At 43.4% G+C, this 17,893-nt stretch overlaps 1 protein-coding gene across 2 annotated transcripts in view; it reads left to right on the forward strand.

The window, feature by feature from the left end:
- FNDC3B (fibronectin type III domain containing 3B) overlaps nt 1-17,893 on the forward strand; it is a 148,498-nt gene that overhangs the window by 14,430 nt on the left and 116,175 nt on the right. For both annotated transcript variants that reach the window (XM_042820888.1, XM_042820889.1), the window contains exons 2-3: nt 10,390-10,528; nt 15,142-15,217. In XM_042820888.1, the coding sequence (XP_042676822.1) occupies nt 10,418-10,528; nt 15,142-15,217 (187 nt within the window). In that variant the 5' untranslated portion in view covers nt 10,390-10,417. The remainder of the gene's footprint in view (nt 1-10,389; nt 10,529-15,141; nt 15,218-17,893) is intronic.

The following is a 17,893-nucleotide window of genomic DNA, read 5'->3' on the forward strand; positions in this document are numbered from 1 at the left end:
ATGCTGCTCTCATCCTTGCACTAATAAAAGGAGAAAAGAACTCGATGGGTATGTGGAGTTCTTTCTGGAGCTTGCAGCTGGACTTTATTTTTGGAAATAGGATTATTGTGTGTGTTAGAACTTCTTATCCCATTCTCTGTCCATCCTTAGCACCCAAGAAAAGGCTTCCGAAACAACATGGAACGTACCATGCTGAGACTGCATTTTTATTTTTTTTTTTTTAAGGCTGCAACGTGTTAAAACAGAAATCCAAGTGGATGAGAACATCTTCATAGTAGTGCACAAATGATTTGGAATCCTTGGTATGTGCCAGTGGCAAGAGCTGAATTCCCCAGGCTGCGGCTGCTTTGAAGCGAGCGCTGTGCAGGGCTTTGCTGTGCAGGCAGGCCTGGCTGTGGGGCTGAAGGCACACGGTGAGGCCACGTGGCTTTGTAACAGGTTAAATCCAGGATAATAAGGGTGAGACATTGAGATTATCCTTTTATGTCCTTTATCACTTGGCTTCCTGGAAAAAAAAAAAAAAAAAGAGCAGAACCCCCTTTTTACTTCTTTAGTAATCATTTAAATTCTTATTTGTGAGCATGATTAGAACCTCTAACAATCTTGAAATACCGTGTGTTAGCTATCAGCTCTGTATGGGGAATGGTGGCTTGGTGCTTGTATTAAGCAGAGCCTGTCTCTTGTTTTTGTTTTGGGGCCACTGATGGTCTTCTAAATGCTGAGGTGTAAATCGAGCTGTGATGTTTTTGCTCTGTTGAACATTTTCATCTTCTCGCTGCTGATAAGGAGATATATATACTTAATGTTTGTTATTGCTTATTAAACTATTTTTTTATGGTCTGCACCTTGTGTTTGACCACATCAAACTAAATATAACGTAGTCTGAAACGAAGACTTCATCCCTTGTTCTGATGGGGAGCTCCCTTGCTTTACCTCAGCCGTTTCCAAGTGGGTAAATAATTTGATGACAAGTGCAGATCTCTGTGGGAGATCAGATGTGATCACTGGTGCATCGTGTTAGACAGCATGCTTTTCCCATGGTGGCTCTTCCTGCAGTGGGTTCCCATTCTGCCAACTTGGCTGCTCCTCCTGTCCTCCCATCTGCACCGCTCTGCTGTTGGGTGACACCAAGTTTCTGCATTTTTCATCGCTTTTCTGATAATCTTTAGGAAATCTTGATCCTTTTACAACCTGATGCTAAATCAGCGTTCATGCTATAAACAGAAAGCAGTTGGTGGTTGTGCTAATACTTTCTCTTTGTTTATTATTAGTCTAAGTACTTTCTTGGTGCCTGATAAATACAAGGTTCAACTCGCTGTCAAAAAGAAGGAAATTGCTAGTAACAAGATGACTTCTTAATTTAGTCAGTTCAAGAAGTTTTCAAAATTAGCCTTCTTCACTGATTCAAAGCATTCTTAACAATAACCGTATTGTAGTCTGCCCATTTCGGATGAGAATGAACCTCATTCATTATTTTTGATCAATTACTCTTCTGAGACTTCAGTGCCTTAATGTATATGGATGAGAAAGAAGAAAATGAGAGCATTCACCTTTCCTTCTGCTACAGGAATTTCAGTTTAAAGACAAAAGCTGCGGCAGGTTGACCTTCTCATTTAAATGGTAATAAATCTTGTTCTGCTCCTCCTTGAGCAGGGAGGTCACTGAGAGCAAAGCAAGTCAGAATGGATTTTCGACAGCAAACTTCTCAGTGTTTAAAACTGCAGTAAGCAATACATATCTCTTGCTGTAGTGCTGTAGCATTCACTTATGTTTGGCATGCTGTGAGTGCTTGCTTCATGAAGTAAGGGCATCTATGGGATGGAGAGGAAGCATGCCCAGCAACCGGTGAGTTGGATTTCAGGACTTGTTACAGCAATGCCTAGGGACACAAAACAAGGTTGGAGGAAAAATCCCACGTTCAGAGTTTTATCTGGGGCTGTGGAAAACATTCATCAGAATTCATTAAGAGTGAGGGAGTTTCCTTGGTGAGCATCATGAGAGGGATGAGTTGCTGTGAACAGCTGTGAGCTGTTGGATAGCAGAGGATTTCCCTGCAATGCTCTCCATTGCTTTCGTAGCCACAGCATCCAGTTTGTTGGGGATTTGGAGGGTGCACTCCTATTCATACCTTCTCCCCAACCCTCTAAAACTTCTTCCCTTTTTAAGGTAGTCCTTTTCCCCAGTCTCACATTCTAACCAAGCTGAAGTCCGTTTCTTGAGATTTGGGTCTACTACAGGTAGAATTATGAACAAAATATTTTTGAAAGAATGTGTTTTTTTCTTAATACTTCTTTCCAGAAAGCCAAAATGCTGTGGATGGGTAAACACGAGCCATCATAAAAGTTTGTGTGGTTTTCTGAAATTTATTTGAATATTGACTCCAGGCTCTTGCACTTCCAGAGTTTGGAATGCAGCTGTGAAAATGAATTTCCTCAACTTAGTGAGTGAAAATGAAATGGGAGCTGTGTGTTGCACGAAGCTTATGGTAGTTTGCTTTCTGCTTCTCACCCATTGAATTATTTCGCTTGAATAGTATTGTGTAATTTCAAGGATGCAGAGGTGAAGTTTATTTTCAGTGGTTGAATTGACGTTATTGAAGCTGTGTATTATTAGGGAAACACAAACAAGCATAACCATTCCCTTTGTGATTAAATAGTAAGTTTGCATTCAATTATTACAGTTTCATTGTGGAGTAATTTACCTTCACCCAGCTCAGTTCCTGGTTCTTATTATTGCTTTGTGCATCTGACTTCTGACTGTCCCGAAAGGACTTTGTGGTTATCTTCGAGACCCCTGATTTATTCTATATCTTTACAGTATGATGTTCTCCAAAGCTGTGTGACTCCTCTGGTGAGCAGCAGCCTTTTCTCCATTTCCCTGTAGGTGTGAAAGATTAATTTTTAATGGGGACCTGCAGGTTAGTGCTGTCATATGCTAAGTGGACAGCCTGTGCAGACTTGGCTGGTTGTGGTTATGGCTTCTAAGTTTTTAGAAAGCAGCAGTAAACTCGCTGGGTACCCATCTGCAGACCTGCTGTAAGAACGTCCACATTCTTTCTGTTTCATTTCCTCCATTTCCTTCCCTGAATATCTTCCTACCTTTCAGCCCAAGCTCACAGTAACAACAAGCAGTCATAATGTTTCCCTTGTTTTGGAGCTGAGAGCAGTAAGGTCACCACTGCAAGTAAGGTGTTTTGGATGCTGCTTTTGACTTTTTTAAGCAAAGCTGCAGAAACTGTAGAGACTGCATGCAGAGTCACTCCTTTGGGGTTATTTCCAAGGAGCCTGGCCAGCAGTATGCTGGAAGGTGGGCCCTTCTTGTTCCAAGGCTGTCTGCTCATAACCCTGGATCCTGTTTCAGGCAGGTAACAAAAAACCCAAGGGTTTTCCCACTTAAAACGTGTCACAGAGAACTTAAGCTGCATTGCTTGATGCTCACGGCAATGGGAGCTGCTGCATCTGGGTCCTGCCGGCGCTTGGTGCTGTGAGCTCCGCTTGGCTGTGTGTTGCCTTAATCAACTCTTGATAAAAAGCTGCTTTGGTCTGTGCTTTGTCTTTTAGCGTTCTCTAGGTACGGATCAACTCTGCATGATGGATTGTTTTTCTAGCTAGTGTAAATGAGCAATGATTTTGCTGAAGGCACCGACGCTGCCATCGCGTAACATGAATTGGAGATAAAGGTGGAAGACGTTGCATCTCTTTAACAAACAGCCAAAAATCACTCTTAAACACCATATTATCATTTGAGAAAAATCAATCGCTCCTGCCAAACTTCACATTATATTCTGTGAAACTGAAGAGCGATGAAGCTGAAAATTGTCTCCTTTCGGTGCCGTAGGGCGGTGGGCTCTCAGTGCTGGGCTTTGTGTGCCATCGGGTAGGAGCACATTGCTGTGGGCATTCCGCTGGCTGTGTTGCAGGGCTCTCTGGCAGCAGCAGTGCTGGGTGCCCGCTCGGAGCAGCCGGGTGGGAGCTGCACACAACGAGGTTTCCCACCAGAGCACAATGAACGACTTTGTCAGCACGGCGTCAGCCCGGAGTCAGGTTAGCAGGGATCGGCTGAAACAAAAGCATTCGCAGTGCATGAAGGTGTGCTGGAGCCTTGCTGTAAATGGAGTTTGGTATGCCTGCTTTTCAAGTGCTGCAGATTGATGTGATAGATAGTCTTTTTTTTTTTTTTTTTGTGGTTTAATTAGTAGTTTAGAGAGGAGGAAAAAAAAAAAAAAAAGCACCATTGATTTCAGTTGATTCTTCCCTGAGCAGGAATTCTGGAAGAGATAACTGAGGTCTTTGTGATACTGTTTCTTGGGCTTTTCCTGGAGAGTGAAGTTGAAGGGGAGGGTGTTTATCACCGACCTGCCATGCTTATCGTGCTGGGACAGTGATTAATATTTTGCTTATTAAATATAGGAAGAAAGCAAACAGGTGAGGCACATTCCTTATCTGCCTCACACCTTTGCTTAAGAACTTTGTGTAGAACTTGTGTTCCTGGGCATGTGCACAGTGTCAGAGCCCCAACCCTGTGGAGCTGAGTGCCTAGGCATACCAATCATAATGCTCTTAAAGGCACCTGAAGGCATAGCTGTGTTGCATACAGCGAAGCTGTGAAGGAGCACAGCTCCTGTGGGCAGCAGCTGAGGCAGTGGGGTGGTTTGGTCTGGAGCAAAGGAGGCTCCCAGACCTTATGGCTCCGTACAGCTCCCTGAGAGCAGGCTGTGGCGAGGTGGGGGTCAGCCTCTGCTCCTAGGTGACAGCAATAGGATGAGAGGTGATGGCCTCAAATTGTACCGGGGGAGGTTCAGGATGTGAAGAAGCATTTCTTTTGATAAAGAGCAGTGGTGCAGAGGCACAGCTGCCTATGGATTGGTGGGGTCACCATCCCGGGGTGTTCTGAGCCGTGGGATGTGGCACTGAGGGATGTGGGCAAGGGGGGGGATGGATTGGGGTTGGGGATCTTAGAGGTGTTCTCCAACCGTAATGATTCTGTGAAATCTGAGGGATGGAGACCCAGGTGTAGGTCTGGGTTGGAAGGTATTGTTTCTCCTCAAGCAAATGGTTGGAGTGACTTTGTATTTACTTGAAACAATGTTTAAACATACCCAGTGTGTTTTGTGACGTTGTGAGTTTCATTTACAAACGGCTTTTGTTGGAAAAATGAGGCCACATGGAGTTCAGGGAACCCAAAAAGGGTGACGGGCAGATAGTGGGCGTTTTGGCAGATGGAAGTGCTGGAAGTGACTTGTTCAAATTTGTAAATTCTTAGTATTGCAATTAGGGAAGTCACAGGGAGAGGGGTAACCACCAACTGTTGGTGTGGTTGTGAGTTCCATTTCTGTGCTGTGATTAACGCAGAGGGAGATGAGGAAAGAAATGTGTGAAGCCTTTGAAGAAGAAAAGTGGTGCAAATAACAGATGGGAGTAGCTGTTAACTTTCAGCTTCAAGAAAAGGCACAGAGAAATGTGAATGGTGAGAGATGTTGCATGTAAGTCATCTTATTTCTGGTCTACTGTTACGTCAGCAGCACGAGCTGCAGCCATCGTGTTCTTATGTTGTAGAACTGAGTCAGAGCAGGAGGTTGGTTTGCTTTAACAGTGCTACTTGCAGAAGTGAGAATGCTGTGGAGTCAATTCAGTTGTGTTCCTGTGGTTCCTGTTCAGATGTTACTCTTGTTGTAGCTACATCTCTGGACATCTTTTGCTTTGTGCTTTGTTCACTTGCCCTCAGTGCTGCTGTCTGGCTGTGAGCGTCTTTGGGGCATGCTGGCCTCCAGCCCCATGCAGCTTTCCTTTGGGAAACTTTCATGAGATTCTCCCCTGGAAGACCAGGGAAAGCCGGTTTGTCTTTGGTAAAAGAGTGCTTTGTGCAACAGCTTGCTTTATTCTGGTATTTCATCAGAGCTGTTATCAGTTGATTAGTTGTACTCACCTGCTGAAATAAGATGCTCCTGCATTATGCTGTCTGACCTCATCTCATTCCTGATGCTCACCTCTGAGTCGCCTTTGAAGTTCTGATGCCAGCCGTCTCTGGGTCCTCTGTTCTTGTAATTTTATTATAGGCTGCCTGGCCTTGCCTTGTCTTGCTATTTATTATGACAAATCAGAACAAGCAAATATGTTCCACAGGGAAAGCAGAATGGCAGAAACAACCCTGCGTGCCCTCTTTGTGCTTCTGGACTGCAGGCCGGCTGGGGGTGTAAGAGCCATCTTTGTGAGAGATGTCTTTAACTTAAAAGGAACTGCCTAGCTAGAAGATGCTTAGCATTTAAGGCCTCTGGGTTATTCCAGTTCATCCCATATTTGAGCAGGGGTTGCTTTTTGTTTGGCTGTTCCTAAATTGAAGGTACCTGCTGAGGATGTGGCTGATTGCAAAATGGCTCTTTCTAAAATATCAGAGCTCCAGATCTTGAGAAACATACTGCCAAATAACTGGCTTAAATAATTGCAAACTGGCATAAATCTCATCATTGCAGAGCTATCTGGATAGTTGCTTTACTAATCTTATCCTAGCACAACTCCATCAACATCCCTTCATCTCGTACAGAACTGAATACTTCTGATAACTCCAGTCTTCAAAGCTGAGATGTATTGTGGACATGAAATTGTGCCATTGTTTAAAATAAAAACAAACCAGAGGAGAAAACCTACTGAGGAATTATGGTTTCAAGTGGTTGCTTTTCCTTTCCAGCCCTGGAGATGGGCAGTAGCTGCTCAGTGCCTGGCTGCTGCTCTCAGCCTCACACCTCAGCCAGCTCAGGGGCAGGCCTGCTCACTGATCTTTTTTCTCTACCATTCTAGATGTAAAGAAAAAAATAATGAAATCATGTATTTCTCTTACGCTGTTACAAATAAGCCTGTTTGGATGCTTTCAAGTTAATCTGCCGTGCTAGCAATTGAACATGGAAAGAATGCTTTAAGGTTTAAATGGTTCTTCAGACGGATGTGATTTAACGAAGCTAATGAACACCCATCAGACAAGACAAATTCCAGACTGTTTGTGCCTTGACCAACCATCTGTGCACATACCTCCAGGTACTGCTCATGTCTCAAGATGCTTTTCTACATAAACAATTAGGGCTCTTTTCTGAACTGAAGTGGCAAGCCAAGGCAGGAGCCTCTTGAAGGCAGCTGTGTTCACTGCAGTGCTTCCCCTGCTTTTCCATGACAATACACTGGCGTTGTGGGTGTTTTACCGAAGCTTATGTTTCCACTTGTGCAGCATGAAGTGCAGAAACAGGAAAACTGGGCAATATGTAAGCACTGTCATCTCTCACACATGAGTCCCAGCACTCATAGTGGCCCAAATTGGGAGTGTTGCCCTCTGGGAGCCTTGCCAGTGGGTCAGGTGCTTGCTTTAAATTCTTAGCATCTGAATGTGTCCTTACATAAACAAGTTTGTGGGTGTGGATATTCATCTTTGTGTAGATGAGTGCATATATGCAGGTTTTTTCCTGGTTGCTTCTCCATTTAGGGATGCAGCTCAAAATCCCTTTGGAAGAAGCACCGATTTCAACTGTGTGGTGCTGTGGTTTGACATACCAGGCTTGGGTAGGATTCCTCAGTTCCACAAACAAACTTCTGGCACATAGCAAACGGTTGCCTAAATGCTTCTTTTTATTGAAGGTAACGGCTGCAAACCTGAAAGGGTTTTCTTATTCTGTGTTTCGCTTCATTTCTTCCCTTACGTGGGATTCCTTCTGGAAGGATTTGAGCCTTCCCTTTATGGTCTTGTTCTATGCAGGGTGGTGTGGGATTCCCTCCCATGTTGTCTGTGATGCCACACCTGTTTCAGTGGTGGCAAAACCATGTGAGGCAGCTCCTGCTTGCTTGTACCCACGCTGGTTGTGCCAGAGTTGGAATTGTCCATTGCTTGGGCTGGAAAGAGATGAAACTGTTCCTTTTGAAGACATATACTGTGTTTCAGATGGTGTCATCAGTAGCATAGCAGATGCACCTTTGTCACTCTTCTGGGATGTATGTTCCATTCTGATGGGCCTGAATTGCCCCACCAAAGCCCTGCACTAGAAGGAAAATGTCCTTGGCTCATTCCCCCATTAATTGCATGGAAGAGACCTTCTAGGAACAGTTAGCAGTGGTTATCTGTGTGTGGTTCAAACTGTGGCTGGAATTTCAGGCTATTTCTGACGTAACGTGTTGGGTCACACTAATTTTCCATACATGGAAATTGGTTTCAGACGGCTGCACTTTGTTCTGTGTTTTTTTTTCTATTTTTTTTCTGTTGCCATGTGTAACTAATTTATATGTTACTAATTCACATATTGAATTAATTTAAGGGAGCGGACTCGTCTTGGTGATCAGTAGAGGGGCAGAGTATTGGAAAATCAGGTTCGTAGCAGTAACTTGCAAACATCAGAAGGGTTGGAGCTCGGTTTGGGGTCAGAGCCCTGAAGCTGCATGGCTGTCCCAGCTCTCACTGTGGCCGATGTCTGTGCTCCTGAAGGGAGCAGATGGGGAAAGGCCACCTCTGCCCAGCACTGCTGTTTCTCAGCTCGGCCCCAGCCAAACCTGGGGAATGCAGACGTACAGGAAATGTCTTTAAATTTAAATATAGTCAGCTTTCTAGACAAAACCCCAAATTTGAGTTAGTACCTGAAGGGGGGAAAAGAAAAAAAAGCTGAGAGTATTTGGCAGTTCACATTTTAACTGAGGAAGAGTTCTCATATCCTGAAATGTGACCTGGTGCCATGAGCTCTTGCCTGCTGTTTTCTTCCCGTGATGTTCCTGAATTTATACGGGGGGAAAATGTGTGTTCAGACTTGTCTGTATGAAGGAAATTGGGTTATCTGAGGGAGGAGAAGCTCCAGTTTTTAGGAGGTGGTGTGAATGTGTGGCAAATAAATCTGTTCTCAGGCAAACTTTTGAGAGAATAAGCTAAAAAGCATGCGAAGCAGCTTCCAGGACAGTTGGCTTTGGTGTGAAGTCTGCCAGCCCTGCAGCAGACATCTTAACCCTGTCTGATTCAGCTCTGCCTGCAGTACCTCGGAGTGCGGTGCTGTCAGAAAGAAGCCTGTGGCCAACTGGGTGCTGCAGCCAGCACTGCTGCTGGCGGAGCTGTGCCAGACCTGACAGATGAAGGAAGCTCTCTTTCTTTCTTTTTTTTTTTTGTTTTTTTTTTTTTCTTTTCCCCTCTAAAGCGAGGCAAGTGCAGACATGGCTGCAGTGACAAACCATTAATAAAGCTAAAGGAATGCAGCTGTGAAACTTTAAATAATGACATATAGCAAATAAACGTCAACATATTGGTTGTGCCTGGAATGGAAACATTACTAGGAAAATATGTAGCTTGAAGCTAGTCTGTGGTTTGTTTTTTTGCTGCTTTTTTTCCCCTTTAGAAAATAGAAATAGCATGACGCGTTAAGTCCTGAGGCTTTCAGGCTGGGGCTGGGTGGATGTGTCATGTATTGGGGGGCGGGTATTGTTTCCCATGGTTTCAAAATAGTTCCTGTGAAGCTTGCATTCTCTGAAAATCATCTATTCGTATATGAATGAATATATGCATACAACTGTATAGATGTGTGATGTGTATAGCCAGGGTAGTTAGAGGTACAAGTAATAATGGATCAAATCAGTCCGTTTCCTTCCTTTCTGTGTTTGCCTTTTGCAATGCTTTACTTAGTCCCATGCAGTTAAGGAATGATTCAGAAGCTCACTTTCTTTTGTTCACCACCTAAAAGCAAGCAATGAACCCACACAGCACGCTACTCTGCTGCCGTCTCCTCCAGTCACCCAGATAACCCAGACCTACAACCTTGAGTTCTGAGTTTGAATCTTTCTCAGAATTAAAACCTGAGACTTTGAGGTAATGAAAACTAAAAATATTAAAGAGTAAACTCCAAATACTGCAAAACATAAGGATGGGCAATGTGCCAAGCGAAGTGCAAAGGCAAAACATTCTGTTTGTCCCCTGAGTTTGGAGTGAATGTGAAATTGCTGGGAGGACTCGGGGGGTTCTCTGATGTGAGGGATTAAGGAGACTGCAGGCTCCTAAGGTTTGTTCTTGTGTTTCTTGTGCAGAAGTCTGGAGAAATGATGGGATTAGGTCATCCTAGTCATCAGAGAGTTGGGTTATTAACCCAGGGTGGTGGTACCATTGATGTTGAACTCGGACTTGTTTTTACAAGGCAGTGTCCCTGTGGTTCTGTTGGTGACATGTGATAACACACTGATTAGCTTCTCCCTTGGATAGTGGTTAAGTGGAACTCTGCTCTGTGTTACAGGTGTCTGTTCACAGTGTTACAGGATCCTGGATGGGAAATCAAGGTATTTGGCTTTGAGCCGCGGATGTTACAAAAGCAGTTTGCTGCTTTATGGGCAGAATCCATGAAAGCATGAGAGGGTTTTGCAAAGTGTCTAACTGATGCTTCTCTTGCAGGAAGCCCGTTGAGGAAAATTCTCCATGAATGTACGTCACAATGATGATGACCGACCAAATCCCGCTGGAGCTGCCGCCGCTGCTGAATGGGGAGGTAGCCATGATGCCTCACATTGTGAATGGCGACGGATCACAGCAGGTCAGTGAGCTTTGTAGAAAGTCACTGCTTTAAATAAACTGTCTGTGGGCCGTCGAGGGGTTTTGAAGATGTGGAAGAAAGGCCTTGGCTTCCCCACGCACCGAGGAGAGCAGGTTATTTCCTAGAAGGTAGAAATCTGCCCTTATGCTGGAAAGGCTTCCAAAAGCAGCATGCCGAGTGTATCATTCAGTTCAGTGTGGTTGTTTGCACCATGTGTTCATTGGATTTAAATGATGGATCAGAAATAATGGATGTGTAAATGCTTTGCAGAAAGTCAGTCTTGTGCTTTATTTTTCTGTTGTCCAGATATTTTACAGGTATCTGAGATGAGATCTCAGATCTTCATAAGCTTGAAGTGCTTAGATAACTAGATTGTGAAAAGGGGTTTCAAGGGAGAAATGGAGACAAGTGTTCTATGATGTCTACTATTCCTTTCTCACTTAAGTGTAATAGCTGCAGTCCTGTATATTACCCTTGTGCTTCACTATAAACCTTAGAGGCAGAAGAGAATTTTGGGTGGACTTCTGATGTTCATGGTTGCTTTCATATTTTTTCTGGGATATGTTCTCTAAGTGAGTTCAGTCAGAGGTAGGAAGGGTGATGCAAAGACCATAGATGTCTTTAGCCTTGTGTGGGCTCAAGATTCAAGCTGATTGTTGGTAGCTTCCCAGACCTGTCATCCTGGGTTAACCTTCGTAGAACATCTGCCCTAGTAATTTGGTTTTCTCCTCATCTGAGACATTTTGGCAAATATTTTAACCAAAACAAAATAAACTCTCCTTCATGAATCAGCCTAAACTGTCATTCTGTGACTTCTCGTTCCCTTGACTGTTTGTTTGTCCCTCCAAGCTGTATTTCAAGCTACACCAACTACGAAGGAAGAACGACTTCTACTTTTCTTGTAAGATTCCAAGTCTGTTTGCTTCTCTGGGTTCTCAGAACAACACAGACCTTTCATTGCTGTGATGATTCTAGATGTATATTTCTGCACAGTGTACTGCACATTGAAGGAGAAAAAGAATGCTTGTAATGGCTTTATTTACCGAGTCCATTACTGATATGCTAAAGTGAAGGAACGATTTTACTGGTATTGGGTAGCATAATTGTTCCTTAAAAATACCCCCTTTCTTCCTTCCTGGAAGCCATTTGCTGGGGTGGAGTGTCCAATGGATCCTTCTGCATTACTGAAAGTATAAATGGAGTATTCTAAGGAGTGGTTGAGGTGAGGTTCTCAGTCGAACTGAATTTCCCCATCAGTGATGATTCAGCAGCCTTGCTTGGCAGATGCCTCCATTGCCTGTAAGGTAACTTCTCATCTAATGTTTCAGAGCAAGAAAGAACAACTGCTGACGCACTGCAGTTAGAATCACTGTGATGCACAAATACGACTCAGCAGAACACTTCTGAGTAGTGTCATTTTTCTACGTACACACTTACTGGATTGTATTTGTAGATCTTAAATGAGGAAAAACTCCTCACCTTCTCTTTTTGTGTTTTTGTAGCTGGACTACAGGTTTCCTTCAGGATTCTTTTTTCCTGCAATCTGGATGAGCCCTCATATTTTGATTACACTGCTAGCTGCCATTATTCTTATTATTTTTGTCCTATTCCTGAAGCTCTAGTTGATGTTTTCACCTTTTAGAGAAGGGTAGTTGTAAAACTGTATGACATTAGAATATAAGCTTTGCTTCATTTCCACACAGTGTAGTAGAAAATGGACTAATTGGTTGCTTTTAACAAGATTTTAAATGGTACATAATTACTGAAATAGACTTATCTCCATTACTTGTGAGGTGGGAACAGATTTGTTCCATGTAAGAATGACTTCCTTAATAAAGGTTCTTTGCATTACTCTATAAGTAGGTGTAAGCTTTATGAGGATGTCTTTGCCCAGGGTGTGATTGCAGTCCCTGTTAGAAGCTGGTGGTAGGAAGGCATTGGAGCCCAGCTGGTGAGGGGCCAGGCTGTGGGACTGCATGGAGAGCTGTGCTGTGGCTGTGCTCAGGAGGGCTGAGCCGGAGACAGAAGACTTTCCTCAAAAGATCAGCTCCTAAATGTGTAGAAAAGAGCCATCTGAAGCTGGTAAAGCTCTTAGCTGTTACTAGCAGCCAGATGGAGAGCGCTGCAGAAGGGACAAGGATGTAATGTAAGGCAACTGTATGGGAGCATTTGATGTTTTTGTCTTCCTGGGAATAAGTACTGCAGAGCTGTGCAGGGCAGAGCTGAGGATGGCTTTGCCTGGCATTAATCTCCCTTCGCTGCACTACCCAAAATGGCATTGATATCACTCACTTTTTTTTTTCTTCTTTTAAGTTTCCCACACTTTAATACCATTAACCATCGTGGAAATGAATGCTTTCATGTCCCTTCCAGAGCTGCTGCTTACTCTGTTTCTAATCCACTTGTCACTGCTGTGGGGGTTCTGGGATTTACAACCCATCTTCTGCTCCAGTCGTTTCAGCAGCTTCATGTAGGTGCTGAGCTGTGTGCTGCAGAGTGCTGGGAGTGTGAAGGCAGGAGGCCTGTCTGTACAGAGTAGAACACTCTGGTTTTGGGGCAGGTTCCTTTTCATCTGGTACAATCTTTGCAGCAGCACAGTGAGCTTTTTGATGGCACCTGCTTGGGGAGGTGCTTGTGCCAAGCCCTGGTGCCACTGGCTTTCGCTGTCTGAGCGCTGCACTTAGTGCTTGTGTGTCTCTGCTCTTGCTTTTTAGGGTCATAAACATGGAATAAAGGAGATCAGAGTGTCCACCTGAGCAATGAGGCTGGCTGTTCTGCACCATGCAGGAATGTGACAGCTGTTACCTGGCTGGGCTTGCGCTGCTGAGCTGACGCAGCAAATTTTGGGGCAAAATTTGGGGTCGCTTCTTAATTTTGTTCCCAAAAAGTCTGCTGTACTGGGAAGGCATAAGATTTAAGCACCCTGTTACTGTCAAGCTGTATGTGACAGACTGATGTCTTGGAGACCATCTGAAGCAGATATACATTTTTTTGCATATATACTTAAATAGAAATTGTTAACAAATTTAGAAGAGCATTTGGAGTGAGCTCTCCTCTGCTCTGACACCACTTGACCTCTTGATTTCTCAGCATTTTATTGTTTTCTTCATCTGCATGCTTTGAATTTGTGTTGATCCTGTCTGAAATTGGTTCCGCGTGCTGCTGCCTCTGTACGAAATGCAGAGAAAAACAAATGCAAGCAGGAGCATTTTTGTGTTCTGTACACTTACAAGTCACTGCTTTCTCATTAAGATGTAGCATCTTGCCTGACTGTTTCCCCCTGAAGTATTTTGGGCTGGAAGGACGTTATAGCCTGCCCAGCCCCAAGCTGTGCAGTGGGTGGGACGTGCCACCAGCTCAGGCTCCCAGGGCCATACATGGCCTTGGGCACCTCCAGGGTTGGGACACCCGTGGATCTCAGGGCAGCATGCCAGGGCACTGTTGAAGCCAAACAAGGTGCCAAGTTGCTATTTTCACATACTAATGCAGTTAACTGTTTTCCACAAAGCTCTGAAAGGTGCCGTTGCTTGAAGATTGGTGGTTCAGAGGTTGGGTAGGGTGGCCCTGTGCCACCTACCTGTGCTGAGCCATTGGTTGTGCTGGGCTGCTGGACTGGCCCAGTCACCATTCTCTGACGAGTTGTTGTTGCAGCAGACAAAATAATGGCTTTCCTGTATATCAGTCCTCTGGTTTCCAGCTCATGCTTTAAAAGTGTCACTGCATTAATGGGTTTCTGTAGGATTACTGTAATTCAAAAGGTCACATAGGCAGTAATTACCCTATGCATTTAGGTTAAAGATTTCAGAAACAGAATGTTAATTCTAGTTCTGTTATCCCAGATTGAACAATTAAATTCTGCATGCAGGTGTCCTAGGACATGAATGGGATCTAAACTGAGAGATCACAGATGTAGATCTACATGCATTTTCAAAGTATACCAAGATTAATTCAGATATTCATAACTCTCTAGCGATGCAGAGTTAACAGGACTGTTTGAGTAGAATGTTTCGTAAGCAGCAAGAGCAGGGATAAATGATGGTTTGCCTTCAGTGAAATTCTTCATTAAAGAAATGAGTCTGAGTGGCAAATCTTCAGACTTTGGACACCTGGAAGTTAATAAAGATGAGTGCAGCTTGTGCAGGACTTTGCATTACACTTGGACAGTGGAGCCATTGAACTGTATCTGTCTATGGACTTTGCTTAAGTAAAATCTTTTATTCCTGTGGGCTTGAAATGATGGTATGGTTGGATCCTTCATGCTGGAGTCTGCTCTGAAGTGTCATGGTCTGAAGATTTATGTCCCTTACTATCAGCTTTTAGCCATTTAGTTCAGCTCACTGTCTTGAGTTTGCAGGTGGAACCTGAAGACCTAATTTGGATTACACACAGCTGAGTTAAATCTTCATTTCATCTCCTAAAGTTAGGTGAGGAGGCAAGCTGTAAATCTCTGCTGGTTGTTCCTGGGCCCTGCTGGTACCCAAGGTGTGGGATAGGGGTCTGTTCCCCTCCTCCACCCCTTAATGTTTTCTGCAGCACTGAGAGCACAACTGCTGGGTTGAAGAAATGTCATGTTCAATCATTATAGTGAAACAAATGTGGTTTTCTTTTCGCAGGTCTTTTTGGTTCAAGTGAATCCAGGTGAAACCTTTACAATAAGGGCTGAGGATGGAACCCTGCAGTGCATTCAAGGTAAGAGGGTACTGGGACGTGCAGGTGAGCGTTTGACTGTTACAAAAAACTTATGCTCAAAACTTAATGCTCTGAGCTCTGTGAAAATGTGGTATGTGATTCTGAATATACAGTGAAATGCTTATGAATGAGAAGTTGCAGGTGTGGCTGCCGTATCTATTGTAGGACTTCAGTATCTCAGAAATAAGTCATGAATTTTCTTTAGTTCAGCATTTTTAATGTGTTTCTCTATAACCAAATGCTAAATACAAATGAGAGTTAATGAGTTGTACTTATAGTTGGTAATGATTAAATGGATACATAGGGGAAACAAGTTGTTTTCATGTGGGCATCAGGAGTGATAGAAAATGAATAGAGATGCATAGACATGGCAGAGTGTTTGGAGAATTCAGGTTGGTTTTGAGCAGAATTTTTAATTGGTTCTTTAATTGATTCCTTATAACCAGAGCTGGCTAATTATGTTGTATTAAATAAAAGCATGTGAGCAGCCTTTTGGTTGCTCTTCTACTTCTCTCTAAAATTGTGTAAATATGATAAACAGTGCTTCTCTATTTTTTTTTTTATTTTTTTTTTTAATCAGAGGGACCACACAAAATCTTCTAATGGGTCTGAAGGGAGAAGTGACAAAAGACCTTTCAGGCTGTCTATTAAGTACTATGAAAAGAGGCTTCTACCTTGTAGCAAATACAGCTTTGAAGGGAAGCAGATAATTCCCTAGGTAGAACTCAGCCTGCAGTAAGTACAGGAAGGTTTGATCATAGTTTAAAGAGAATAGACTTTGCTGTACTGCTTTCAATGATAGTTTTTGAGCTTAAGATTTTTACTTTTTGAGAAGGGGGAGGTAGGCAGTGTTGCTTCTCCCATCCTTCCCAGCTCCTGTGCTATTAAGCAGCAATCTCAGTGTGCTAGTCGTTCAAAAACCTTTCCTTAAAAAGTAGTTAGAGGGAAAATCTATCAATCAGTGATAACTTTCTAGCTAGTAAATTAAGCCTGTATTTTTGACTGCGGTGGTTCTGGTGGTGCCCTTTGTGCATGCTCTGACCCTGCACGGCACATTCCTTACAGTGCCTTACAGTGCCTTGTTGCCAATGGTATGTGGGAACGTTGGTAAGGAATGCCTCTGCATGCCCCTGCAGCAGCACACAGTGACAGTCTGTCTGAGGGCTGACATCCGTTTGTCCAGAGGTTAGCTGCATGCTAAGTCCTGGTAGACTGGGGTCACAGTCCTACGAACGTCATCGTTACGCAGAACCCTGTTTCAGGAGTTTCCCAGATCTAAAATTATCAAAATAAATAGGAGCTGGTGTTACTTTTTCATTTGTTGACTTTCCAAGTATTCATTTTTTACAAGAAAAACGCGGAGCGATGTCATCAGAAAAGGTTTTTCAGGATGAGATCATGCAAGGGAATGGGATGTGTGTGTCCATGAGCTGTTTGGATGTACCTAAGATCTGGGTGTGTTTGTTGCTCAAAATTTCATCCCTGTGGAAATAAGAAACTAATAGTTGTTTGTGATAGACATTACAGAAGCTCCTCTGAACACCATTCACCATTATTCAGCCTTGATGAGCAATAATAGCAGCAATTTATAATTAATTACTTGTTGAGATATATAGCCAGTATGCTGTGTGGTAAGAAGTTGATCCACATGGCAATTAACAGAGTAATAAAGCCGTGTGCTGCTATCTGAAGTGAATGCTTTTCTATTGCCTAGTGTATTATTTCTTCCATTAGAAATAAATTATGACAGTATTTATAGTTGTTTTTTCACGTTCTAAGTGTTGTTCACACAACATATTTGAATGAATAAAACTTGAAACCCCATTATCCCACATTCCCTATATTTTTAACATACTTGTGCTGGCAGGGTTTGGTTGGTACTCGTCAGCAATCTGATAAAATTCACTGAGAGTCTGTGGTGTAAGACAGTCTCTTATTTGGTAGAGCTGTTGTATTGACTACAAGCCTATGCATGCTCTCTTGTGTACACTGCCTAAGTTCTGAAAGTTCTGATATTGTTTTTGGGCTGAAGTATCAACTTGTGTGTGGCTGAAATATTTCTACTGCTGAACTACGTGTGCTTCAAACTTGGACCTTTATCTGATTGTATAATAAAGTCAGATAAAACAGCCTCCCCCAGTCCTGAAAAATCACAGCTCTAAAATGCTTTAAAACTGAAACGTGTAGCTGTAATTGAACATTCCATGTGCTTAAGTGTTGTTTCCTGTTCTGCTTTCCTTTTGTGTGTGGCCAGAGGTGAGCTGCGATGCCTGATGTACTTCTGTCCTCTGGGCATAGTTTATATCCATCCTAAGAGCATTAAGCAGGGGCAGGAGTTTGGGCAGTTGGGAATGTGAAGAGGGACTCGTTTCTTCAAGAGGAAGTGTTTAAAGAGAAGGATAAATCTGCTCTTTCAGAGAAGTGCTTTTGAGCACAGGGTGCTGTCAGGTTTCCTTCTCACCACACTGGCCTGACAGTCTCTGTCCAGGAGAAGTCTGTTCCTGCTGTCATTTTTACTTGGAGCCGAATGCCGTTGTCCTTTTGCAGCTTATCAGGATTCCAACTCTTACTGACCCAGGGGAACAGAACAATGGGAAAGCTGCTGTGTGGAGCAGTCAGTCAACTCCAGGCTGCGTGAGTGAGGAGCAGAGAGCTGCCAGAGACATGGCAGAACTC

This window comes from Centrocercus urophasianus, unplaced genomic scaffold, assembly GCF_019232065.1.
Source record: "Centrocercus urophasianus isolate 14NV4802_14NV808 unplaced genomic scaffold, USGS_Curo_1.0 seq_19, whole genome shotgun sequence".
In the NCBI taxonomy this organism is placed as follows: Eukaryota; Metazoa; Chordata; class Aves; order Galliformes; family Phasianidae; genus Centrocercus; species Centrocercus urophasianus.